General features: G+C 37.1%; 1 protein-coding gene across 14 annotated transcripts in view; it reads left to right on the top strand.

Moving 5' to 3' along the window:
- MYO9A (myosin IXA) overlaps positions 1-27201 on the top strand; it is a 284985-nt gene that overhangs the window by 231181 nt on the left and 26603 nt on the right. For 11 of the 14 annotated variants that reach the window (XM_045449212.1, XM_045449210.1, XM_045449213.1 and 8 more), the window contains 6 exons: positions 2106-2298; positions 3814-3942; positions 4759-4864; positions 5696-5827; positions 6559-6682; positions 8007-8060. In XM_045449212.1, coding sequence (XP_045305168.1) covers positions 2106-2298; positions 3814-3942; positions 4759-4864; positions 5696-5827; positions 6559-6682; positions 8007-8060 — 738 coding nt within the window. The remainder of the gene's footprint in view (positions 1-2105; positions 2299-3813; positions 3943-4758; positions 4865-5695; positions 5828-6558; positions 6683-8006; positions 8061-27201) is intronic. The other 3 variants (XM_045449214.1, XM_045449216.1, XM_045449222.1) reach the window with 1 other exon arrangement.

The following is a 27201-nucleotide window of genomic DNA, read 5'->3' on the forward strand; positions in this document are numbered from 1 at the left end:
GAGCCTGTTTCCGATTCTGTGTCTCCCTCTCTCTCTGCCCCTCCCCCGTTCATGCTCTGTCTCTCTCTGTCCCAAAAATAAATAAACGTTGAAAAAAAAAAAAAGAAGGAACATACCTCAACATAATCAAGGCCATATATGAAAAATCTATAGCTAACTTCATAGTCAATGGGGAAAAACAGAGCTTTCCCCCTAAGGTCAGGAAGAAGACAAAAATGTCTACTCTCACCACTTTTATTCAACATAGTATTGGAAGTTTCAACCACAGCAGTCAGACAGATACGGAAATAAAAGGTATGGAAATTGCTAAGGAAGAGATAAAACTTTCACTATTTGCAGATGACATGATACCATATATAAAAAAACTAAAGAGTCCACCAAAAAGGTACTGCTAAATAAATTCAGTAGGATTGCAGAATACAAAATCAATCTATGGAAATCCACTGCATTTCTATACACTAAGTAGCAGAAAGAGAAATTAAGAAAATATTCCCATTTAGAATTCTACCAAAAATGATAAAATATCTTGGAATAAACTTAACCAGAGAAGTGAAAGTCCTGTACTCTATAAACTGTAAAACAATGATGAAAGAAATTGAAGATGACACAAACAAATGGAAAGATATTCCATATTCACGGATTACAAGAACAAGTTTCGTTAAAATGTCCGTACTACCCAAAGCAATCTACTGGATTTAATGCAATCCCTATTAAAATGCCAGCAGCATTTTTCATAGAACTAGGACAAATAATCTTTTTTAAAAGTTTATTTATTTTGAGAGAGAGTGAGTTGGGGAGGGACAGAGCAAGAGAGTGAGAGAATCCTAAGCAGGCTCCACACTGTCAGCACAGAGCCCAATGCAGGGCTCGAACTCATGAACCATGAGATCATGACCTGAGAGCCAAAATCAAGAGTTGGATGCTTAACCAACTGAACCGCCCACCCACCCCACGACCAAGTTAGAAAAAGAGAATGATGCAAGAGAAGGAAAAGAGAAGAGATTTATAAAAAAAGATCTGAGTCTCAGAGATAATACCTGGCATTTTTATCTTCTGTGAATTACTTCAAATAATCTTCAGGATAAGCTGTTCTTTTACAGTCATGTAAACTGTAGTTAGTAGGATTATGATGTCAGATACACTATTTTTTTTAAATGTTTATTTATATTTGAGAGAGGGAGAAAGAGCATGAGTGAGGGAGGGGCAGAGAGAGAGAAAGAGAATCTGAAGCAGGCTCCAGGTTCTGAGCTGACACAGGGCACAAACTCCTGGACCGTGAGATCATGACCTGAGCTGAAGTAGGAAGCTTAACTGACTGAGCCACCCAGGTGCCCACAGATACACTAATAAAAGTAAGAAAGATCTTGAACACTAATCATGGGTCAGTCTGTGTGTGCTTCTGCCTTTGGCTATGATATTGTTCAGTTAAACTTCCCTGAAGTTGGGGCGCCTGGGTGGCTCAGTCGGTTAAGCGTCCGACTTCGGCTCAGGTCATGATCTCGCGATTCGTGAGTTCGAGCCCCGTGTCGGGCTCTGTGCTGACCGCTCAGAGCCTGGAGCCTGTTTCAGATTCTGTGTCTCCCTCTCTCTCTGACCCTCCCCCGTTCATGCTCTCTCTCTCTCTCAAAAATAAATAAACGTTAAAAAAGAATTAAAAAAAAAAAAAACGTCCCTGAAGTTTACATAAACATTGAAGCATTGTTAAGCCTCAGAAATTACTGGCAGCTCTAATTCATATCTAATCAGACTTTCTATTGGTGCTTGGTAAATGTTTAGCACACAAAGTCTATTCCCTTTCTCCTTTGTCCACATCCCAACTTTATGTGAAGAACTTTTTAATAGGAAGGGGAACAGTAGCCTGTTGCCACTGTCTTCATTCTCTACCCCATTATATTTTGAGGGGATTCGTAGTGGTAGAGGATTGAAAAGTACGTCTCACTTGATATATATTGTCAGTGTTAACCAGAATTCCCTTTCCCTCCAACTCCTATAACTGTGTTCATGAAACTTCAGGGAAATAAAAAGTAGTTCCTCTTAAGTAACTGGTTAAATATGTTTAAAGATGTTTGAATGTATTTGGAAACAGAAAATTATCTTCCATTTAGTATGATCCAGAGCTGTCATCTCGACAATTTGGGGTTGAATTGTCCCGTTTGACCAGTGAAGAACGAACTGTTCCTTTAGTGGTGGAAAAGCTCATAAACTACATTGAAATGCATGGACTGTACACAGAAGGTATTTACCGAAAGTCTGGTTCAACTAATAAAATCAAGGAGCTCCGACAGGGTCTAGATACAGGTAAGATAGTGCTCTCCAAATCAAGACCACATGCTTTTATTTAAATAGGTCATTTTACACTCTTAAAGTTTTCATTACATGTTGCCTTTTTTTCTCGTAGCCAAAAGAATGCAATCTTTTCTGTGGCGCTTATTCATTTTGTGGCTTTCTAAAGAATCTTTGTTTTTATGTGGTCAGTTCAGCAAACACATATTGAGTGTGTCATTTATACAAGGCATTATAAGGTACTTCAGACAGATCTCATTTAATCTTAACAATTTGGTATGGTCATGATATCTGTAATTTACAAAGAAGAAAATAATTTAAAGAAAATTACATAATGATCTGTTGATGATGATGTAGAGCAGTGTGCCAATGTTTTTATTCTAATCTTCACAACAGTCCTATGATCTAGGGATTATTATCCTACTTAAAGAAACTGAGGCTTACAGAGGATCTTGCCCAAAGACTCACCACCAATAAGTGATCAAGCTGGGATTTAACCCCAGATGTTCTGAATTCATAATCTAAACTATCGCCTATTAGTCTGTTATTTTGACTCCCAAGTGTGCTGTTTCTGATGCATGTTCTCACCTTCCTATATTGATGACATAATTATTTAGTGGATTAAACATGTACCTGTGTAGAACTGTAGCCTCAGCCCCGGAATATATCAGGAGTTTGACTTTGGTTTCATTGTCAACTTCTACTTTTTATCACTACTGGGAAGGAATAGATCATTTTGAATCAAACATAGATACAAAGCTTGTCTCTGTGTCTCCAGGAACCTATCTACATGCTTTTTCTTTCTAGTTGTTTTGTTTTGTTGTTGTTGTTGTTTTAATGGGCAAATCAGGGAGAAATTAGTATGGAAATAACAGAAAATGTTTGGTAAAACTCAAGCAGGAACTTCTGCCTACCAGAGACTCCATCTACTCCAGTTTAAAGGCAGTTTCCAACTTGTGTCTTGCACCTTGGGTCAGCACAAATGAAAAATCATTCATCCTATATCCTCCCAGTCATTTCCTTTGTATAACCTTTGGGAGTTTATAAGTGAAACAGAGTAAAGATATGTCCTTTACATTTCCTAAGTTCAGTTATTGCTGTCCTTTCATCTTTAAAAATGACTTAACATTAGCCTTATTTTTAGAAAATGTCTTCTGGGCCTTTTCCCCATGTGTCATCAAAGCATTGCTAATGAAAGTGTGGCTCACAGACCAATCTACAAGATAAGTACAAAAACTGAGTGTAAACATTTAGAAATACTTATAACAGTATTTAACAGAGCTTTGACATGAAAACATATGATCTTTTATTTTACTTATTTAGCAGTCTACAACAGATTTGGAAAACAAACAAAAAGCTGTTCCTTTACCACTGTTAGAAGTCCTGTTCTAGAGCAAACAATTAGATTGTAGAAGGTATTAGTTCAATTAAGAACATGAAGGCTTCCTTGGTGATGATAGTTTCTAAAGTGAATTACTTTAATTTCTTTGCATGTTTTGGCTTTGTTATCTAACTCTTGTCTATAAACAGATGCTGAGAATGTAAACCTGGATGACTATAACATACATGTCATTGCAAGTGTATTCAAACAATGGCTTCGTGATTTGCCCAATCCACTCATGACCTTTGAGCTCTATGAGGAATTTCTTCGAGCTATGGGTAAGCACAGGCTTCCTGGATTCCACGGAAGGGCTATACTTGGGAAAGGAATGCTATCTTCATTATAGATTTATTTAGTCATCCTCTAGTGGTTTAGTCCATATAGGTCCAAAAGTAAACTTTTGACAGTCAATACAGAACTGCCACTGTATTCTCACCTATTCATTTGTTGATTTTTGAGAGCTTCATTAAAATGTCAGGATCCCAAAAGTTTTGAGTAAGTCAGTTAGTTGCTTCTCACAAAGAGATTGAAAGACTAAGATTACAAATTATAAACACATTAGAAAACTAAATAGATTTAAGGGCCAGCTTATATTCATTTAAATTGTGAATCTAGGCAAGATCTCTGCTATCTATTTTATGCCAGGCCTACTAGATGATGGAGTTTAGTTTTTCAGCACTACAGGTATGTAGGGTGTTGCTGAAGGCCTGCCTAGATATGTTTAGGCCCTGAGGCATTACTCCTCAAATTCCTATAAGACCAATTTATAAATTACATGGCAATTAATTAATTTTAATGGGGGAATCCACCTGCCACAAAATGCCTAATAAACTAGGCCGTCTCTTTCCCCTTGCTGTAATAAGGATTACTGGGATATAGATTAAAACCAGGAGACTGCTTAGTGAATATAGAATTCAAGCAAAGGAAGATTAGTAGTAACTGTGAGTTGCTCGTTTTCTGTCATACAGGTACAACTGTCGCTCCTAAAACTTTAAAATTTAGAGCCAGGCTGCCCTGCTTCTATCTGTTCAGGAGGAAGATACAGCATATAAGAGGGCGTATTCAATTTTATTTGCTGTCCTTACTCTTTCTAGGCCTTCAGGAGAGGAAAGAAACAATCCGTGGTGTATACTCTGTGATTGACCAGCTCTCTCGAACTCATCTCAATACACTGGAACGCCTCATCTTTCATCTCGTCAGGTAATTTCAAGGAGCAAGGAAAGATATGATAGTTTTGGGGTTTTTTTGTTTTTTTTTTTTTATTCTTTTAAATGAGGGAAGAACTCCTTCATTTGGAAAACTGACAGATCTTTTTTTCCTATTTATAAAGTCAGCTACTCAAACAGGGGCTTACAGTTCCTTGGAGCAGAAAGCCTCAGCTGAGTTGGACTGCATGACAGGTGCTTCTCTGCCCTGTTTGAGCCATGTAACAACTTCAGCCTCATGGTGGCACTATGTAACCTAGCCTGTTATCTCATTCCTGAACTAGGAAGTAGACATAACCTAATTCAAAGGAGGTGGGTTCAAATGGTGCTTGAGAATTGACTGACCAGAGACTTCAGGAGTGGTCTCTCTTCTCTGAGTATAGATATCTGCAGTAGTTGGGTAGAAAGTTATGTTTATTTTTATTAGATAAATATCTGGTAAATACTAGATAAATGTTAGATGAATATCTAATATGACTATCTGAAAATGCCTTAAAGTCTCTGCTGTGCATTCTTCAGACACGTTTATCAGGTGTATGGCAGTGGGTCAGAAATTTCCCTTGATAAGCTATCTGCTAGCCTATATTGCTTCAAGTAAGGGACAGAGTGAAAGTGCATTAAAAAAAAAAAAAAAAAAAAGTGTATTTTCCAGAGGTAAAGGAATAGCTTTGGGAAAAGTCTACAAGTATCTTCTTTCAACTGATATGTATATCCTTCCAGTACTATGTGCTTGATGTCATATGTCATCTTTTTCTCATATCCTCTGCCTGTGTCCTTACTATTTACCCTTTTTTTCTGAACTTCACTTGGTTTTTTTATTCCTTAGGATTGCTCTACAGGAAGAAACTAATCGAATGTCTGCTAATGCTTTAGCCATTGTGTTCGCACCCTGCATTCTCCGCTGCCCTGATACCATTGACCCACTACAAAGTGTGCAGGACATCAGTAAGACTACCACGTAAGGCCTGTTGTTAACACCTCCACAAGACCCCAGAAACTTCTGAGTCAGTGTAGCCACTTTATCCAGATATCAAACATAGTGAATGATTTCATAAGTTCAGATGTTTTTAAGAAGATTGTTAGACACCATTGGGTTTTCTTACGCTGAAGATGAAAATTTTTTTTTAGATTCTATTCAACTGAACACCATTTGTTTTAAAGGATCTTTTTAAATTTAGCTTTTCTTTAGCAATTCTTGTAATCTCTAAAAATATTTTAGAATTTCATTTTACCAAATTATGTATACTTTGTACCTTCCCATAATTAGTCTAACTGGCTCCGAATCCCTTTGGCCTTAGTACTTCAGTATTTCTGCATTTTACTTTAACCTTTTTTGGTGGGCCTCTGGTTTCCTTCTAGATTGATGGTTCTTAACCTTGACTGCAAAAAGAGCTTTAAAAAAAATCCTGGTGTTTTTGTCCCATCCTAGAGAGTCTAATTTAATTGGTCTGGGGTATGGCCTGGGCTTTGCGACATATAGTCACTCCTTGGGTGGGTACTGAAGTACAGCCAAAGTTGTGGACCACCATTATATAAACCTTGTCATAGAGCTCATAAAATAAGGAATGTTGATTTTTCTTTCATTCTCCAACCATCTGCCACATTTAGCCGAAAAGCAGTCTGTGGATACTACACTTTATTTGACTTACTTCAGCTCCTAACAGTTTTCTCTTTTTCCTCATGTTTCAGCTGTGTGGAGCTGATTGTTGTGGAACAAATGAATAAATACAAGGCTCGTCTCAAAGACATCAGTAGCCTGGAATTTGCTGAGAATAAGGCAAAGACCAGGCTGTCTCTGATTCGTAGATCAATGGTAAGATACAAGATGTGGAATCACAGGGGAAAATGGGAGCCTTCCTGGGGCTTTAAGTGTGCATTTATGGTGTAAAGAGAGATTATTCTCCAAATCTTTTTCACATGGAATGAGTAAAAAGAAACCACTTTAACTCAGGGTAATATAGATGCCTCATGTTTGATATTTTAGCCCTCTTTAGTAATATGTACAGAATATGTATCGTTAAATGTGTAGAAGTTTTTAAGTCAAGTATTTGGGTAAAATGCTGGTGGTTTAATAATCTGTCCTGTTTTCTTTTCCTGTCCTTTCTGTGAAAATTTAACCTATCCTAATTTTTTTCTCTACTTCGTTCCACCATCTGTTCCCACCCTCAACCATGTCACCTTTGATGTTCCTGTTAATACTTGTGTGATGTAGAGAACTTAATCATTTGCAAGAATGTGATTCATAAGGAAATGGAATTCCATCTATGAGTCTACTATTCTCAAAGATTTCTTTAAGGATTTATTATTAGGTTTTGAGAAAAGCCTGGCAAAAATTTAATTTGTTTTCTCCATTTGCCTACTTTTCTGTTTAATATCTTCCTTTGTAACCAGTGACCTATAGATAGACAACTTCAGTTCTCACTGACCAGTAATCAGTAGGATCTGGGTAACTGGGATACTACTGCTGCATTAAAGTCCTATCATTTGCTACCATTCCCCTCAGCTGCAAAACAGAATTGTAGCAATGAAGACCCAGTCAGATTCCCAGTAAATCTCTAAAGGGAAGCAGGCTTCCCTGTCATCATGCCCGTGCTTTTCCAGGAGCCCAGCAATACTTCATCTATATCTTCATGATTTATACTTAGATTAACATTAAAATAACTCTGTTTCTTTCTTTAGTGCTTAAACTGCCTGGCACAGAATAAGTCCTAACAAATATGTCTGTTGATTTAAATTAGTGAAGGGTCTTCTCTAAAAATAAGTACAAACATAGACCTTTTCCAGGCAGTCAAGTTACTAAAGAAAGTTAATTGTAGGACACTATCTAAATCTTTTCCCTAGAAAATGAAAACAGAAACACTATTAAAAAGTGAAACCCTTTCTGGTAGTCTGAATTTTCAGGAACTCAGTTCTAGGATGCCCAATTTAGCAGTGCCCATCTAAGAAGGATGGGGAGAGACCTTTTACTCTAAAACTGCTTTTCAAAGCAGCTAGACAAGCTGTGCTTTTTTTTCCCCCTGATGCTGCAGAAGACAGATATATTCAGTCCATTGAAAGATTAAACCTTCTCTTTTAATGGGGCAATGACATGTACATTCTAACCTTCTGCTTTCCTTTTCATGTCCTTCCTAATCCAGAAACCTGTACTAATTGCAGTTAGATTTATGAGCATTACCCGCAATTCAGTCTCGGTATGTATTAATATTGCAATGTGTCATAGCCACTTTACATTATTGTCTACCATCCATCCAGAGTTGTTCTGCTCTGTCTATCATCCATGCCTGTCCACCTTCCATGTACAGCCCCAGTTCAGGTCCCACTTCCTGACCAGCCTTCACTTGTTTTTCTCTTACTCTTTTTCTTTAGAACCTTCCCTTTTCTTCCTTTGTATCATGCAGCTGAACAGTGTCCATTTATAATATACTGGTTTTGCTCTTTGTCAGATAAGTCTCTCTGTAGATTTCTTCTTTGGTTGGATCATTAAAAGGTAACATTGAAAGCGGCTTTGAGGTATCAGATTAATTTCTGAAGAGCTTTGTTCTCATTGGTCCCCTTCACTTCATTACTTGAAACACCTATTACTACTACTAGCATCCTCCATCATTAGTAATGCTTATTTGTCCATTCATATCTGTGACTTTAATGGTGACTTCCCAGATATAGAATAATAGCTGTCATCTGCTTAGCATTTTTCAGACAGAGCAGCAAGCAAATGGTAGTGAAAAAATTGACAGACTGGTTTTAGACTTCATAGTATAAATATCATAGTATAATAGAGCTCATACCAGGATTTCATTTATTATACAAAAAAAGGAAAGGAGAGATGGAAAGCTAAGAACACCAGTATATGTGGAAACTAACTTTAGAGGCTATCCATCTGTGGTTAACTAGTTCATTGAGGATCTCAATTTGCTGGGATATAAACACCGATCAGTTTTGCTTTTTACCTAGTAACTGCCTGCCAACTCTACCATGTCTGACTCCCCTTTCTGATTGGATGTCAACTGCCTTCACAGTGTCTTGTCACTATTCTGCAATTTTTAAACACTCTTGTCTCATGGCAGTATTTAAGAATCAGTTTTCTCCATATTATAACTTGAGTCACAGACTTGATTCAGTTACTCTTTTCATTTTCTCTCAGGCAAACTAGACCTTAATCTGGGGCTGAAAACTTTTGGGGTGGGTAAGTAGGTTCCTTTTATTACACATGTCCGCCCTCCCTTTTTCTTGTGGTTTTTCTTCCTCTAGTGTTGAAACTGGGAGGAGTGATACCGGGGGCAAAATCCTACATGATATCCCACTGTTGAGGTGGCAGTCCTCTTTCTTGGTTGTTCAGCACTGCTGTTCTAGCTCATTGTCAATAGCCTAAATGTAGGTGAGTGGGAACGTCCATTTATCCTGCTAACAGATCAGTCCTATCCCGTGTTTACAGGCATTGGCAATCCCTTGGAAGATTTGGTTACATCTTTGGACTAAACCTACTAATGGCATTCACACCATGGGACTCTGTATGTCTTTTTTTGCCTCAGGACTTTACAATCAAATCTACCTCCCAGTACCAGTTCTAGGGCCTACAGGCACATTAGGGGAAAGGTTACATTTTTCATACCTCTTGGAACCAGGTTCCAGGAACCAGGCCATTGTCTTTCCTGTCTTACTATCTCTCACTTCCCCACCATACTCTCTCCTTATTTCTCTTTTCCCTTATGTATATAACAGAGGGGTAAATCAGTAAGTCTTTTGCCTGTACAAATAACCAAATAGGGAATGAAATACCAGTCTGACTTTCTTTTAGATGACGATGATTCTTTCCCTCTGGATTTAAATATGACAACTTCTTTTTTCTCCAAAGAGGAAAGGAATGTCCTATTTTCATAAACTCTGTGTTCCCCTTAAAGTCTAGTAATCCTCTTTTCTTTTCAGCTTTTTTAGATTTACATTGAGGGAAGGTGTTAGGATATTGATGGTAGGAACTGTCTCAATAAATTGGTATCTCTCAGTTAAACCCTTAGAGAAGAGTCTGGTACCAACTATGGTTGGCTTCTTAAGCTAGTAGGTGGAGTACTTCATTATCCTCAGCTTTGGGCCTTAGCCACAATTTTGGAACAGGAAGAAAAAATGCAAGAAAAATGCATTTGCATTTAGCTGTAGTAAAGGCTGTATATAGGCCCAGTTCTTAAGAGTATGACTGTGTCTAGGGCATATTTGGTATTTAGTAAGTATCCATGAAATTGAATCTAAGAATTAAATCTAGGGGAGATAGCAGTGAGTTTTTAGGATAACCACTACAAATAGACTAATCAAACTCAATAGTGTTCATTATTCATAGATGAAAAAAATTACTATTCCATAATTAAATATAGTAGTGACTTTTCTGAAATGAAGAGTGAAATATATTTATGAAACGTATGTTGTATTATTGCCAATGTGAACAGTCATTTTGAGTTGGGTGTTGAAAGATGAATAATAATTTAACAAATGGAGAAAAGGAGGGGAAAAGAGAATTTGAGAAGGAAAGAAGCATGAAACAACAATCTGTGAATAATAACTACCTTGTATAGCTAGAGCTGGGGCAGGTGGTGTGGAAGTGGCAGAGTAATTTGGAAAGTAGATTGGAACCAGATGTGCAACATTAAGAATTTTTAATTTTTGGGGTGCCTGGGTGGCTCAGTTGGCTAAGCGTCCAACCTCGGCTCAGGTCATGATCTCACAGTTTGTGGGTTTGAGGCCCGCATCAGGCTCTGTGCCAACAGCTCAGAGCCTGGAGCCTGCTTTGGATTCTGTCTGCCTCTCTCTTTGTCACTCCCCTGCTCGTGCTCTGTCTCTCTCTCTCAAAAATAAATAAACATTAAAAAACAATTTTTTTTTTAATTTCTTGGGGCGCCTGGGTGGCTCAGTTGGTTAAGCATCTGACGCTTGATTTTGGTTCAGGTCATGACCTCATGGTTCATGAGTTCAAACCCTACATAGAGCTCTGTGCCGACAGTGCAGAGCCTGCTCAGGATTCTCACTCCCTCTCTGTGCCCCTCCCACACTCTCTCCCTCTCTCAAAATAAATAAACTTAAAAAAAAATGAATTTTGAATTTCCTGCTTTGAAGCATTTGGGAGCTATGGAAAGGTTTTTAAATGAGGGAGTGTCACCATCAGTGTGTCTTTTAGAAGACAACTGGTAGCATTCTAAAGAAGAATAGATTAGAGATAGGCAAGACTAGCAGTCATGTATCAGAAAGCTCTTGACTCATAAATCACTGAAATAGGTTGAATGCTGATCATTTCATTTTGAAATGATGTGGTAAATCTCTTTCTGCTACCATGCAGAAAGAAGGTCATTAGGTTTATGGAGCATAATCTTTGGCTAGGACACTCCCAGACTAGGATTTCAGAATATGATATGCTTCTAGTCTCATCCAACTATTCCTTTGCTATAAGAAGCGGTTTATTTATTTATTTATGGCATAATTCCAAACATAAATATTGACTTAGCACTATTTATGTTAATATAATATGAAGAATACAATTTGAAATAAATTTTACTAATCTGTAAAACTTTCACAAATCATCATCTTGAAAGATGTTACACACAAAAGTTTCCATAACCAAACAAGTTGGGGATATAATGGATAACACTTCCAAAACTTTGACCATGGAATTCTTTTCTTCATAACGTATCTAGCTGAACAAGCATTCTAAGAAGGGCATTTTAAAAAAATGAACATTCTATGGGGCGCCTGGGTGGCGCAGTCGGTTAAGCGTCCGACTTCAGCCAGGTCACGATCTCGCGGTCCGTGAGTTCGAGCCCCGCATCAGGCTCTGGGCTGATGGCTCAGAGCCTGGAGCCTGTTTCCGATTCTGTGTCTCCCTCTCTCTCTGTCCCTCCCCCGTTCATGCTCTGTCTCTCTCTGTCCCAAAAATAAATAAACGTTGAAAAAAAAAAATTAAAAAAAAAAAAAAATGAACATTCTAATTTTTAAAATAGTATCAGTTGCTACTTTATTTACTTAGTTTGAAATTTATAAATTGCTCTAAGTCTTTTCAAAGATTTTACTGCTGTACTCATAGTGGCAGACCTTGTGAATTTTGCCTGTTTTAGGCTTATTAAAGAACTTACCTGCATGTCTCTTTTAGAAGTTAACATACCTTTGATTCTGTGTTAACCCGTATAGGTAGATCTGCAGCATTAAGTTTTGCAGTTGACTACACCAAAAGAAGCTAGAAATGTCCTTCCAAAAGTTAAGTATTAATAATTGGAAAGCCAAAAATCAATTGAAAATTGGCAGCTCTGAATGGTTCCAAAGGAAAGAAATATTCCAAGTGTGGACTTGCTTTCCTTCCAGCGAAGGGTTTTGTCATTTCCTTATGTTAATAACGTATAGTATCTAAGTCTGCTGTTTACATTCAGGTGACTTGACATAATAAGAATCGGATTCAGAGAGTGAAGATTTTCTCAGAATATAGAAGCATTCTTATTGTTTCTGGTACTGACCAGCAGGTATTTTTATATTGTTATCTTTTTTTTTAAAGATATAATTGACATGTAATGTCATGTTAGTTTTAGGTATATAATATAACAATTTGCTAAAAGTATATACTGCAGACTTTTGTATGATGATTTGCTATATGTATATATTACAGAATTTACCACAACAAATTTAGGTTACATCACCACACAGTTATAATTTTTTTTCTTGTGGTGAGAACTTGTAGTGTTGTCTTTGATAACACCACACCCAGAAGGACCCTATTCTTTCTATTTCTCCCTAAGCCCTTTCCAGAGATCGTCATGGTATGCATGAGGTATTACTTAGATCTCTGGAAAGGGGTTGGGGGAAATAGAAAGAGTAGACTTAGATCTGCATGCAGTAAATGTGCAAGGCCAGTGACAAGGAGGATACACAGGACCTTCTTGGGAGAGTAGGCAAAAGGAGAACAGCATTTGTACTCTTTGTGTATTTGTGAGAAAAGCACCTCTTTCAAAGCTTTGGAATCTTCTCTCAGATGGGGACAAATGAAAATTATGTAGGGAATTATTGTACATAGAATTGCATGGAAATGGAAGAACTACAGTAATATATGGGAAGGAAACTTAACCCTTTTCAGGAAGCCTAACAATTAGGTTTGAAGAATAAAAGGCAGAAGATAGGAAGTGAGAAAACATTAAGGATTATTGTGGTTTGGAATGATGGGGTTATATGTGAGAAAAGAGAGGTGAAAAGTTTACAAAACAGTAGAGTGATCCTGGGGGGTTGTGGTTAAAGAATAAAAAGTACAGAATGCTAGACAAAAATGAATGCTGTTGGCTCCCTGTGTAATTTTTGCTGCTAGAAGGGGATTACCTACCATTTATATTCTAAAACTCGACTGTTAAATAGTCTCAGTTCACTCTTGTATCTCCTTTTTTTTTTTTTTTTAATTTAAAAAAAAATGTTTATTTATTTTTGAGACAATGCGAGAGACAAAGTGCAAGCAGCAGAGGGGCAGACAGAGAGAGACACAGAATCTGAAGCGGACTCCAGGCTCTGAGCTGTCAGACCAGAGCCCGATGTGGGGCTCAAACTCATGAACCGTGAGATCATGACCTGAGCTGAAGTCAGACGCTTAACCGACTGAGCCACTCAGGCACCCCGCTCCTTTTTTTTTTAAATGAGATTTGAAGCTTCATTCTAGTTTTGTGTGTGCTTAGTAATGTACTTAGTGCTTTTAAAGAAACTATTTTCTTTTTTCTCACAGAACTTGGAGCTGAAAGATAAACTATTTTGTGTTTACCACTTTCAAATCACTGAAAGGTTGTTTTTTTTTTTGTTTGTTTTTTTGTTTTGTTTTGTTTTTTTTTTAGAGAAAGAGAATGTATGCCAGTGGGGGAAGCAAGGCAGAGGGGGAGAGAGAGAATCTTAAGCAGGCTTCAAACTCACCACAGAGCCCAACCTTGATCCTACAACCCTGGGATCTGATCTTAGCAGAAATCAAGAGTCAGATGGCAAGTGAGCCACAGAGGCACCCCTGGAATTCTTTTATAGTATGTAATGTCTTTTAAAATTAGCCATTTGAGGGGCGCCTGGGTGGCGCAGTCGGTTAAGCGTCCGACTTCAGCCAGGTCGCGATCTCGCGGTCCGTGAGTTCGAGCCCCGCGTCGGGCTCTGGGCTGATGGCTCAGAGCCTGGAGCCTGTTTCCGATTCTGTGTCTCCCTCTCTCTCTGCCCCTCCCCCGTTCATGCTCTGTCTCTCTCTGTCCCAAAAATAAACGTTGAAAAAAAAAATTTTTTTTTAATTAGCCATTTGATATATTTAAGATCATATATTTTTATATAAAAGAGATTCACATACTTTTTTCATGTTCATTGTGGAAAATTTTAAACAGGGTAGCGTGTAAAAGCAGGAAGCAAATCATAGATATCTATTAATATTTTAGCATATTTGTATTTCAGAGTGCCTGGGTGGCTCACTTGGTTAACTGTCCAACTTTGGTTCAAGTCTTGATCTCACGGTTTGTGGGTTTGCAAACCCATTTGCACTGAACAGCTCAGAGCCTGGAGCCTGCTTTGGATTCTGTTTCTCCCTCTCTCTCTGCCCCTCCCCCGCTCATGCTCTGTGTGTCTGTCTCTCTCTCTCTCTCTCTCTCTCAAAAATAAATAAACATTAAAAAAAAGAGAATCCTTTAGAATATTTGTATTTCCCTCGAACTTTTTCCTTATGTATATTTGATGAAGTTATGATAATACTAAGTATCATAGTTTTATATTTCTTTCATTAGGAAGACTTTCATAGAGGTAAAACGTAATCTCAATTCAGTATTCTGAATCTATTTAGTAAACTTTTACAATTTTACTAAATAAAAATGAGACTACTTTCAATTCGTTTCTTTAAGGATACTTCTCTTTGTAGGCTGCATCTTAGACACATCTTTTTCCCTTCCCATTCTCTTCTGCAGATGATACCTATCCTCCTAATCCCACTCGTTCATTCTATTTCATTTATTCTTATGTTTTCAACAAAAATAGAACAGTTCTGCCATGTTTCAGGCACTGTGCTGGAGGTATAGAAATGACAGTATCTCTGCCTTAGATAAAATAACAATCTAGCAAACAAATACATAATTGCAGTTCAGTTTACTAAATCTCGTCTGTGCAAAAAGCTATAGCAACATAGAAAGCTGGTGACTAGTACTGCTTGTGAAAGTTGAATGAACATCAGTGGCCAGAATGGAAGATTTCTTGTTAAGAATGAAGGAAGGGGAGAGTAATAAGATATAATGAGTTAGTAACATTTTGGGCTCTTAAATTACAGAATCAGGAGTTTGGATTCAGTCCTTTTTAGGTCTTGAGAGTCTGTCAAAGGTTTTTAAGCCAGGGAATAATACTACCAAACTTTTACCCATTACCAAAGACTTTCAAACCTTTTTAGGGAAAGACAATGACTGTACTCAAGGGTAGCTTCTAGAATGTGACTATTAGGTATACATGGAGTAGCCTAAGTTATTGGCTGTTTTCAAAATAATCCTATATAAAAGCACCCCACAACTCATTGGCTTAATGCAAGCATGTATTTATCACTTACACATCTGTGGGGCAGCTGAGGTTTAGCTGATTTAGGGTAGACTGCAGGTTAGGTCCAGCTCTGTTCCACACATCTCTGATTCTTCTTGTACTATTGGACTCTTTGGGATATTTTTTTTTCATGATGTCTTCATCACGTGAATTGGTAAGCTCAACTGTGCATGTTTTTGCTCCCGTAATGTCTGCTAATAAATGTCCAACTGGTCAAAGCAAATCATATGACCAAACCCCAAATCAAGAAGGGGAGAATATACTTCACCTATCCTGAGGCCATGAGGAGGGTGCAGATATAATTCTATTCGGAAGATTGGAGAATTGGAGCCAGTAATTTAGTCTGTCATGATCTTTGATACTTCTGACAAGGCCAGGAGGAAAGCTCAGGAACATTTTCTTTACAAAGCACAGAGTTTTTCCTTCATACATCCCCTCAAACAACTTAGTCCTTTTTTCCACCTAATGTGCCTGCTCAGCATCTGCTCATGATCCAAAGCTGAGTTTCCTTCTCCTTCATAGAACGTTGGCCTTATGGAAAAAGGAGCATTAGTTCTGCTTTTACTAAAGAGAATCAGCTTATAGCTCTTTTAAAAATGCCATTAAGAGATGCAATCTTGATTCTTATTAAAATGACTTACCACTGGCTGTGGTATCTGGAATGAGGGAAGATTTCACGTCTGGTATAGTCAATATACTTTTGATCTTATCCCTCAGATGATTTTGGATACTGTGGTCCTTCATCCAAAAGCAAGAGTTTTTAGTTTCTTACAAGTTAGTTGCAATATAGAATATGAAGCTACATCAACTAACATTTCATATTCTGGAATAAGATATTTGCAAATGACATCTGATAAAGGGTTAGTATCCAAAATCTGTAAAGAGCTTATCAAACTTAACACCCAAAAAACAAATAATCTAGTTAAAAAATGGGCAGAAGACAGGAATAGACATTTTTCCAAAGAAGACACCCAGATGGCTAATAAATACATGAAAAGATGCTCAACATCACGAATGGCTAAAATTAGCAACAGAAGAAAAAACACATGTTGGCAAAGATGGAGAGAAAGGTAAAATCTCTTGAACTATTGGTGGGAGTGCAAACTGGTGCAGCCACTATGGAAAACATTATGGAGGTTCCTCAAAAAGTTAAAAATGGAACTACGCTACATTCCAGCAATTGCACTGCTAGGTATTTACTCAAAGGATACAAAAATATGGATTCAAAGGGGTACATACACCGCTATGTTTATAGCAGCATTATCAACAATAGCTGAACTATGGAATGAACCCGAGTGTCCCATCAACTGATGGAATGGATAAAGATGATGTGATTGAGGGGCGCCTGGGTGGCGCAGTCGGTTAAGCGTCCAACTTCAGCCAGGTCACGATCTCACGGTTCGTGAGTTCGAGCCCCGCGTCAGGCTCTGGGCTGAGGGCTCAGAGCCTGGAGCCTGTTTCCGATTCTGTGTCTCCCTCTCTCTCTGCCCCTTCCCCGTTCATGCTCTGTCTCTCTCTGTCCCAAAAATAAATATAAACGTTGAAAAAAAAAATTTTTTTTTTAAATTAAAAAAAAAAAAAAGATGATGTGATTGATATATATATATGTGTGTGTGTTTATTATATATATATATATATATATATAATGAAATATTACTTGGTGATGAAAAAGAATGAAATCTTACCATCTGCAATGACGATATGGATGGAGCTAGCATGCATTATGCTTATTTAATAAGTGAAATAAGTCCGTCAGAAAGACAAATACCATGTGATTTCACTCATATATGGAATTAGGAAACAAAACAGATGATTATATGGGAAGGGGAAAAAGAGGGAAGCAAACTGTAAGAGACTCTTAATGATAGAGAACAAACTGAGGTTGATGGAGGGAGAGGGGTGGGGATGGACTAAATGGGTGGTGGGTGTTAAGGAAGGCACTTGTTGTGATGAGCACTAGGTGTTCTATATAAGTGATGAATCACTAAATTCTCCTGAAACCAATATTACAGTATATGTTAACTAAAATTTAAGTAAAAATTTGGGAGAAAAAGTATATTCTGTGACATTAAAATCCATTGGTTATTTTGTACTTTCAGTGGCTTTATAATGTCATAGGTGGGTCATTTGGGAAATATTGGATCACTAAGTTAGGCAGATCTTTCAAAATTTTTTTTTTGTTGAAGTATTGTTGACCTATAGTGTTGTATAGTTTCAGGAGTACAACATTGTAATTCAGCAATTATTTACATTACTCAGTGCTCAAATGTTTCCCAATACAGTATCAAAAATCACATTTGTTAGTATTACCACCAGTCTCTTCAGACAATCTTTTAAGTACTGGGTAGCTATCAAACTCACAGAGCAGTTACAAGTTTTCTAAAATTCCAATATTTGTTTGAAAGCTTGATATTTTATTATAGACAACAAATATGGTCATGTATTTCACTTGAAATGATGGGCTCTCCTCATACATTTTTAAAGTAAATGTCTGCCACATATCTAAGTCTGAATAATCCTACTTTGTTGAGTTTTATAAGCACTGTTTTATGAATAAAGCAGTTGTAATTCAGCTTGCATTTGAAACAATTGCACTCATATTTTTCTGAAGATAACTGGTCAGTATGTAGCAAGGTCCTTTATATGTACTTCCCATTTTATCACACAAAAAATAAAAAAGAATAGTGAACTTAAGGGTTAGGAATTAATAAAATCAATTCATACTACTTGATTAATGAAATGAAATTGACTTCTTAAAAAAGCTGTCATAGTAGCAAAAAATACCATGATTACTAATATAGTTTGGTACTGCTGCCTTGGACTCATGCAAAAATGTTAGCAGTTTTACCTACAATTGCTTTTTGTGCAATTAGTGCAAATGTTAACAAGTGAGAAGGGCAAACAGCAACCTAGTATCTTGATTTTCATACTGCAGACCCTTTTAAATGGGCTTAGAGATATCACATAACCCCTGCCAGGGATCCACAGACTACTACCTAGCCTTTGGGAAACCACTGCTCTACATACAATACTGCTGACACACTGCATTGTACAGAAATATTTGACGTGGGTAATTCCTTTTCATGTGCAAGATACAAATACAATCATATACTGGCTGTGTTTAAAGTACTTACTAATTCTTATGATCTGATGAGCCATAATTACAAGCATTGGGATTTTTGATCAGGCCTGTAACCTAATTATAATACCATTCAAAGTAACCAATATTCCAGAAAGCCTTGAATATAGGACCTGTCCTTATCAGGCAAGCAGACTCCTCAGGAAGAGGTCTGATAATTCACATCCTTGCTTCCTATTTTTGTTAAGATCACTCACTATTGATATTTCGTCTTGGCCCAAAGTGCTATTTTGGGGTAAAATTTCTTCCTAAGAATTCTGAAATTTTTGTTTTAGCTAGTTATATACAGTCCTGTCTAGATGATGCATATTTTCTTCTCCTTATATGTTCAACCCTTGGGTATATACTTTCCTTGGATCTTCATAAAGTATAATGACTCCATGGTGAGGGTAGTACATGTCTTTCCTTACATAGTCTTCAGGTTTTGTAAGGGCAGTGCAATCTAGTCCTTCTTCATCTGTCTTTAACTATTTGGGCTTACTTTGACTCAGCGTTGAATTTCTTTGTGTCTCATCGATTGTGCCTTGCCATTCCTTCCTGCATATTTCTGCCATCATGAACCTTAAAGCATTTTCAGAAGATATCAAAACTCTTTCATAGGCCTTATTCATTTTAACACTTTGCTATACCTTCTAGTCATATTGTTATCTCTTCAAGCCTTGGGAGAAAATGGAAATGTTAGTATCTTTATTTAGATCCTCCACATTAAGGCATTTGGTTCTCAATATTTTTGTTATGGTAAGAAGCCTTTTACAGACTGGTCTCACAGAGTAAAGAAACCTTTTATGGACTCACAGAATTCTGATCCAAATCAAATAATTAAGGATTTTTATTTCAGAATATCATTCTTAGAAGAAGTAGATAGTAGAATCATATAGACTTTCTCAGATAAAATATGGCAAATGTATATGATTAGATGACTGAATTCGCAGGTATTAGAATGTTTTAAGGGGCTCCTGGGTGGCTCAGTTAAGCATCTGACTCTTGATCTCAGCTCAGGTCGTGATCTCAGGATCGTGAGTTCAAGCCTTGCATTTGGTTCTGTGCTGGGCGTGAAGCCTACATTTAAAAAAAAAAAAAATGTTCTAAAAGAAGAGAGGGAGGGATCAGATAATACTGTGTATTATGTGGTGAGAGTACCGAGGAAGAAATATTTAATTCTGCCTGGGCATACTGGGAAGGCCTGTGAGCCAGATCTTAAGGAAAGGTACAAAGCATACATGGTATAAAATATTTCTTGTTAGAAATTAATTAAAATAATAAGTCTGTGAGAAAAAACCAGGCCACAAGAAAAATCTCAAAGGCACAGAGAAATTATTGAGTAATTTAAAAATAACAATAAAAACACTATCTGAGTCTCTGGGACATGTACCTAAAGCAATGTTCAAATGAAATTGTGTTGCCTTAAAAAACTTACAAAAAGAAAAAGTAAATAACAAAATTAACTTAAGGAAAGCAGAAAGAAGAAAATAATGAAGGTAAAAGCAGGAAATAAATTAGAAACAACAAAAATGGTGAAACAAACTTGATTCTCTGAAAAACAAATCATTAGCTAATATAATTAAAATGGGAGTAGGCACAAATTTACAAGTAAGAAATAATGATTATCATGGATAACTGAAAATTAAGAGACATAATTAAGACTACTATTGTTTTAGTCATCTATTACTATGTAACAAATTACCAAAAAGCTTAATGGCTTAAAGCAATAACAGACATTTATGATCTCATACATATATTTTTGTGGGTTAAGAATTCAGGGGGCACCTGGGTGGCTCAGTCAGTAAGTGCCTGACTTTGGCTCAGGTCATGATCTCAAGGTCCATGAGTTCAAGCCCCACATCGGGCTCTGTGCTGACAGCTCAGAGCCAGGAGCCTGCTTCCGATTCCGTGTGTCCCTCTCTCTCTGCTCCTCCCCCACTTACACTGTGTCTCTCTCTCAAAAATAAAGAAACATTTTAAAAAATTTAAAAAAAGAATTCAGGAGCAGATTATCTAGGTGGTTCTGGTAAGATCTCTCATGAGCTTGTGTCAGAATGCCAGGGCTTCATTTATCTGAAGGCTTGACTGGGGCTGTAGGATTTACTTTCTGTATGTCTTACTCATATTGTTAGCTTATTGGTGTTTGTTGTTGGCAAAAACTCTTAGTTCTTTGCCATATGGATCACTCCATAGGGCTACTTGAATGATTTGACTTTTTCCAGAGCAAATGATCTAAGAGACAGCCTAGGCAGAAGCCTACAATGTCTTTTGTACTCTAGCCTCAAAAGTTACACTGTGCTATTTCTACGATAATCACACACATCAACTCTATTCAGTGTGGAAGGGACTACATAAGGAAATGAACACTGAGAGATAAGAATGATCAGGAACCATCTTGGAGGATAGCTAATGCAATTTTATTCAACTCTGAAATACTTTGAAATACAAGGTTTTCTAAGAAGCTGCCCTATGCCAAAGTGCCTCTAAAAGAAAGACTATCAATGGACCAGTTACCAAAGAAAAGATAAAATTGTCTGAGAGTTTCCTCATATAAAAACACCAGACAAAAACAGTTCACAGAGGAATTTTACTAACCCTTTTTTTTTTTTTAATTTTTTTTAACGTTTTATTTATTTTTGAGACAGAGAGACAGAGCATGAACGGGGGAGGGTCAGAGAGAGGGAGACACAGAATCCGAAACAGGCTCCAGGCTCTGAGCTGTCAGCCCAGAGCCCGACGCGAGGCTCGAACTCACGGACCGCGAGATCGTGACCTGAGCCGAAGTCGGCCGCTCAACCGACTGAGCCACCCAGGCGCCCCATTACTAACCCTTTTAAAGACATAGTTACAATACAATTTAAGCTGTTCTAGAGCAAAAAGGGAAAAGGCCTTTTTTTTGCGAAAAGAGTGTAACATTGGTATTCACTCCCACTGCCTCCCCCCCCAAAGAAAAACAAAAATTGCACACAAAAGAATTAAAGGCAGCGGAGTACAGGATGGGCTCTGGACTACTTTTGTGTATAAATCCCAGCACCAGTGTACTAGCTATTATGTGATGGGCAAGTCATTTAATCCCCATGCCTCAGTTTTCTTTATAAATTGGGGTTAATAGTACCAAACTCCCAGAGTTAAATGAGTTCCTATTCAGAAAGCCATAAGAACAGCACTTGATACATTGATATATAGTATGTATGTTTATATGTATGTATGTATGTATCAGTAAAATACTTGATATATAAATGTAGAACTGTGTCATCTGTTACAAGTTAATTGCAAGTTAAAATATTAGCAAGAGTAATTCAGTAGCTCATAAATATAAACCTTGACCAAGTGAGACTTAACCTAGGAATAAAGGGATGATTCTATATTAGGATAGCTATTAACATAACTCACCATGTTAATTGATCCTCATAGATATTTAAAAGGCATTTGAGGGGCACCTGGGTGGCTCAGTTGGTTAAGCAGTTAAACTTCCAACTCTTGGTTTCGCCTCAGGTCATGATCTCATGGTTTTGTGAGTTCGAGCCCTGCTTAGGGCTCAGCGCTGACAGTGTGGAGACTGCTTGGGATTCTCTCTCACTCTTCCTCTCTCTGCCTCTCCCCCACTCATGCTGTCTCTGTCTCTCTCAAAAATGAATAAATTAAAAAAAATTTTAAATAAATAAAAAGCATTTGAGGGGTACCTGGGTGGCTCAGTCGGTTAACTGACTTCAGCTCAGGTCATGACCCCATGGTTCATGAGTTTGAGTCCCGCCTGCCTGGGATTCTCTCTCTCTCCCTCTCTGCCCTTCCCCTACTCGTATGCACTCTCTCTCTCAAAATAAATAGATAAATAAAAAAAGGCATTTGATATAAGTATGTAGGTATTTTTTAAATTCTTATTAAAATAAGGATATATCTCTAATTCCTTAGCATGGTAAAATATATCTGTCTCAACCCCAAAGCCTGCATATTATTTAGTGGAGAAACACTGAAAGCATTTTAATTAAAATCAGGAAAAGGCAAGGATGTCCATTATCCCCACTGTTATTTGACACTGAATAGAGAGGTACTAGCTAATGCAATTAGATAATAAAAGAGATCACAGGTATAAAATTTAAAAGAAGAGTTAAGATTATCATCATTTGTCGGGGCACCTGGGTGGCTCAGTCAGTTGGGTGTCCAACTTCGGCTCAGGTCATGATCTCACAGTTTGTGGGTTTGAGCCCCGCATCTGGTTCTGTGCTGACAGCTCAGAGCCTGGAGTGTGCTTCGGATTCTGTGTCTGCCTCTCTCTCTGTCCCGCCCCTGCTCACACTCTGTGTCTGTCTTAAAAATAAATAAACATTAAACAAATTTTTTTAAATAAAAAATTATCATTTGTCTTCTGACTGTATATATGCAAAACTCAAGAAAACTAAAAATTTATAGGTTTTAAGAGAATTTAATAAGGTGGTAGGGTGCAATTAATAGTTAATAACTTTGATGTATACAGCCAGTTAGATGATATAACGAAAGAAAAATCCCCATTTGTATTAGCATATTTGTACACACACGCACACACACATACACACATACACCTACACAACAGCAATGTAAAATACCAAGGAGTACACTTAATGAAGAAATGTGGGAAGAAGAAATAGGGAAGGTCGCAGAAAGAAAGCCTTAAAACCCCAAGAATTACAAAAGAAGGCTTTAACAGTTGCATTTGGAAAAGAAGACTAAATTTTATAAAGGTGTCAGTTCTTCCTAGTCTATTCCCCTTCTATTGTTGTTCTAATACCCAACAGCACAGAGAAGGGATATCTTATCAGATGCAGCTTTCAGACTGGTAGGGCTACCATGGGCTACACTTGGCATTAGAATCACTTAGAAGGATGTGGGACGGGAAGCACAGTATGCCACCAGACAATTTAAGGTCGTCTTCTTCTGCCAGAGTCCTTGTAGCAGTCCATGCTGCCATACAACTATCAACGATTTAGTTATCTTTAGCCTCCCAAGTCACATCTCTGAAAAGAGAAGATCTGAATCTAGTGACTGAGACCCATTCTGCCTTAGAAGTTTCATTCCTCCACGGGAATCAATATCTTTTGTAAAATTCTATAGACATAGTTTCCAGGGTCCCTGCAAGGAATATATCTGATTACAATAGACTCTACACTCAGGGAAGTCCAAATGTGTGGCTTCCAACCAGATATTTATAATTTATTATTTCTTCTTCTCTAAATGCAACTTACCAATCAGGGTAATTTTTTTCCAGAGGCAATGTCACTTAATAACCTCATTTTCATGCTGTCTTTACCAGGATTCCAGGGATCCCTCAGCTAGAACATTGACCAAAGATCAGATTTTCACAAATAAGGGAAGAGGTTGTTTTTGTTGTTGTTGTTGTTGTTGTTGTTGTTGTTGTTGTTGCTTCTTTAGGTTTTTATTTTAATCACCCAGTGGTCATCATGACAAATGTACTCCTTAATCCCCGTCACCTATTTCACCATCCTCTACCCACATCCCCACTGGTAACCATCAGTTTGTTCTCAATAGTTAAAGAGTCTGTTTCTTGGTTTCTCTTTTTTCCTTTGTTAGTTTATTTTATTTCTTAAATTCCATATATTTAAATTCCAAATACTGTATAGTATTTGTCGCTGACTTATTTCACTTAGCAGTATACTCTTCTAGCTCCAAGTTGTTGCAAATGGCAAGATTTCATTCTTTTTTATGGCTAAGTAATAATCCATTGTATTTATATAATACATCTTCTCTATCCATTCATCAATCAATGGACAGTTGGGCTGCTTTGGTATCTTAGTTATTGTAAATACTGCTGCTACAAACATAGAGGTGTATGTATCCCTTTGAATTAGTGTTTTTTAATTCTTTGGGTAAATACTCCATAGTGCGATTGGTGGATTATAGGGTAGTTGTAATTTTTAACTTTTTGAGGAACTTTCATACTGTTTTCCACAGTGGCTGCACCAGATTGCAGTCTCACCAACACTGTACGAGGGATCCTTTTTCTACACATCCTCACCAACACCTGTTGTTTCTTATGTTTTTAATTTTAGCCATACAGACAGATGTGAGGTTATATCTTATTGTAGTTTTGATTTTCATTTTTCCTGATGATAAGTAATGATGAGCATCTTTTCATGTATCTGTTGACTATCTTTATGTCTTCTTTGGAGAAATGTCTGTTCATGTCTTCTCCCTATTTTTTAATTGGATTATTTGGTTTTTGGGTGTTGAGTTGTACAAATTCTTTATACATTTTGTATACTAACCCTTTATCAGATATGTCATTTATGAATATCTTCTCCCATTCCATAGGCCCCTTTTAGTTTTATTGATTGTTTCATTGTGCAGAAGCTTATTTTTATGAAGTCCCAATAGTTTATTTTTGCTTTTGTTTCCCTTGCCTCAGGAGATATATCTAGAAAGAAGTTGCTACAGTGATGTCAAAGAGGTTACTGCCTGTGTTCTTCTCTAGGATTTTTATGATTTCAGGTCTCACATTTAGGTCTTCAGTCCATTTTGAATTTATTTTTGTGTATGGCGTAAGAAAGTGGTCCAATTTCATTCTTTTGCAAATTGCTATCTAGTTTTCCCAATACCATTTGTTGAAGAGACTTTCTTTTTCTCACCAGACATTATTTCCTGCTTTATTTAAGATTAATTGACCTTATAATTGTGGTTTATTTCTGGATTTTCTGTGGTGTTCTACTGATTTATGTATCTATTTTTGTGCCAGTCAGCTTTGTGATACAACTTGAAGTCCAGAATTGTGATGCCTTCAGCCTTACTTTTCTTTTTCAAGATTGCTTTGGCTATTTGAGGTTGTTTGTGGTTCCATACATGTTTTAGGATTTTTCTAGTTCTGTGAATAATGCTGTTGGTATTTTGATAGGGATTGCATTAAATGTGTAGATTGCTTTGGTTAATAATAGACAATTTAATAATATTTGTTCTTGTAATCCATGAACATGGAATGTCTTTACATTTCTTTGTGTTGTTTTCCATTTCTTTCATCAGTGTTCTACAGTTTTCAGAGTACAAGGTCTTTCACGTCATTGGTTAGGTTTATTCTTAGGTATCTTACTATTTTGGTGTAACTGTAAATAGGAATGTTTTCTTAATTTCTCTTTCTGCTTCATTATTGGTATATAGAAATGCAACAGATTTCTGTACATTGATTTTGTATGCTACAACTTCAATGCATTTATTTATAAGTTCTAGCAGTTTTTTGGGGGAGTCTTAGGATTTTCTATATATAGTATCGTGCCATCTGCAAATACTGAATGTTTTCTTTCTTCCTTACCAATTTGGATGCTATTTATATCTTTTTGTTGTCTGATTGCTATGGCTGGGACCTCAGTACTGTGTTGAATAAAACTGGCTAGAATGGACATCCTTGTCATGTTCCTGATCTTAAGGGAAAGGCTTTCAGTTTTTCCCCATTGAGTATGATGTTAGCTGTGGGTTTTTTATACATGGCCTTTATTATGTTTGAGGTACCCTCTAAATCTACTTTGTTGAGGGTTCTTCTTATGAATGGATGTTGTACTTTGTCAAATGCTTTTTCTCCGTCTATTGGAGTGAACATAGGGTTGTTATCCTTTCTCTTATTGATGTGATACATCACACTGATAGATTTGTGAATATTGAACCACCCTTGCAACCCAAGAATAAATCCTACTTGATTGTGGTGGATAATTTTTTTAATATATTGCTGGATTTGGTTTTCTAGTATTTTGTTGACAATCTTTGCACCTATGTTCATTAGAGAAATTGGCCTGTAGTTCTCATTTTTTAGTGGTGTCTTTATCCAATTTTGGTATCAGGATAATGCTGGCCTCATAGAATGAATTTGGAAGTTTTCTTTCCTTTTCTGTTTTTTTAAATAATTTGAGAAGAAAAGGTATGAACTCTTCTTTAAATGTTTGGTAGAGTTCATCTTAAAACCATCTGGTCCTGGACTTTTGTTTTTTGGGAGTTTTTTGATTATTGATTCAATTTCTTTGCTGGTAATTGGTCTGTTCAAATTTTCTATTTCTTCCTATTTTGGTTTTGGTAGGTGATATGTTTCTAGGAATTTGCCCATTTCTTCCAGGTTGCTCAGTTTGTTGGCATATAATTTTTCATAATACAGTGAAACTTGGATTGTAAGTAACTTGTTCTGTAAGTGTTCTGCAAAACGAGCAATCATTTCTAATAAATTTTCACTTGATAAACGAGCTATGTCTTGCAATATGAGTAGTACGTGATGCCAAACATCTCATGAGCACAACTGAGCCAATGGTTCTTCTCTCTCTCTCTCCCCCGCCCACTGCGGGATTGTGGGTAATCGTCTCCCATACTTGGATGCTCGGTCTCAAGCTGCGGTGTTTGGCAGAAATATGTGATTTTTCAGAACATTGGAAGGTGCCCACAACTGGCACTTGTGTATTTTTTTGTCACTTCAGATCACTTATAGACAGTCCTTTGCTTTTCCATACAAGATTAGCTTACGAATGCTTTGCTTCATTCTAGGTCAGGCTGCCTGCAGATATAGACCGTTTCCTCTGCTGCCTTATTGCCAGTTACATTAAATGCAGTTTATGACAAGAGTTTATTAATACTGTACTGTAGTCAACATCTATGGGAGCATATACAATGGCCCCCCATGCAGAAAAAGATTGAAATGAAAGGCAGTT

The sequence above is a fragment of the Leopardus geoffroyi genome, chromosome B3, assembly GCF_018350155.1.
Source record: "Leopardus geoffroyi isolate Oge1 chromosome B3, O.geoffroyi_Oge1_pat1.0, whole genome shotgun sequence".
Lineage (NCBI taxonomy): Eukaryota > Metazoa > Chordata > Mammalia > Carnivora > Felidae > Leopardus > Leopardus geoffroyi.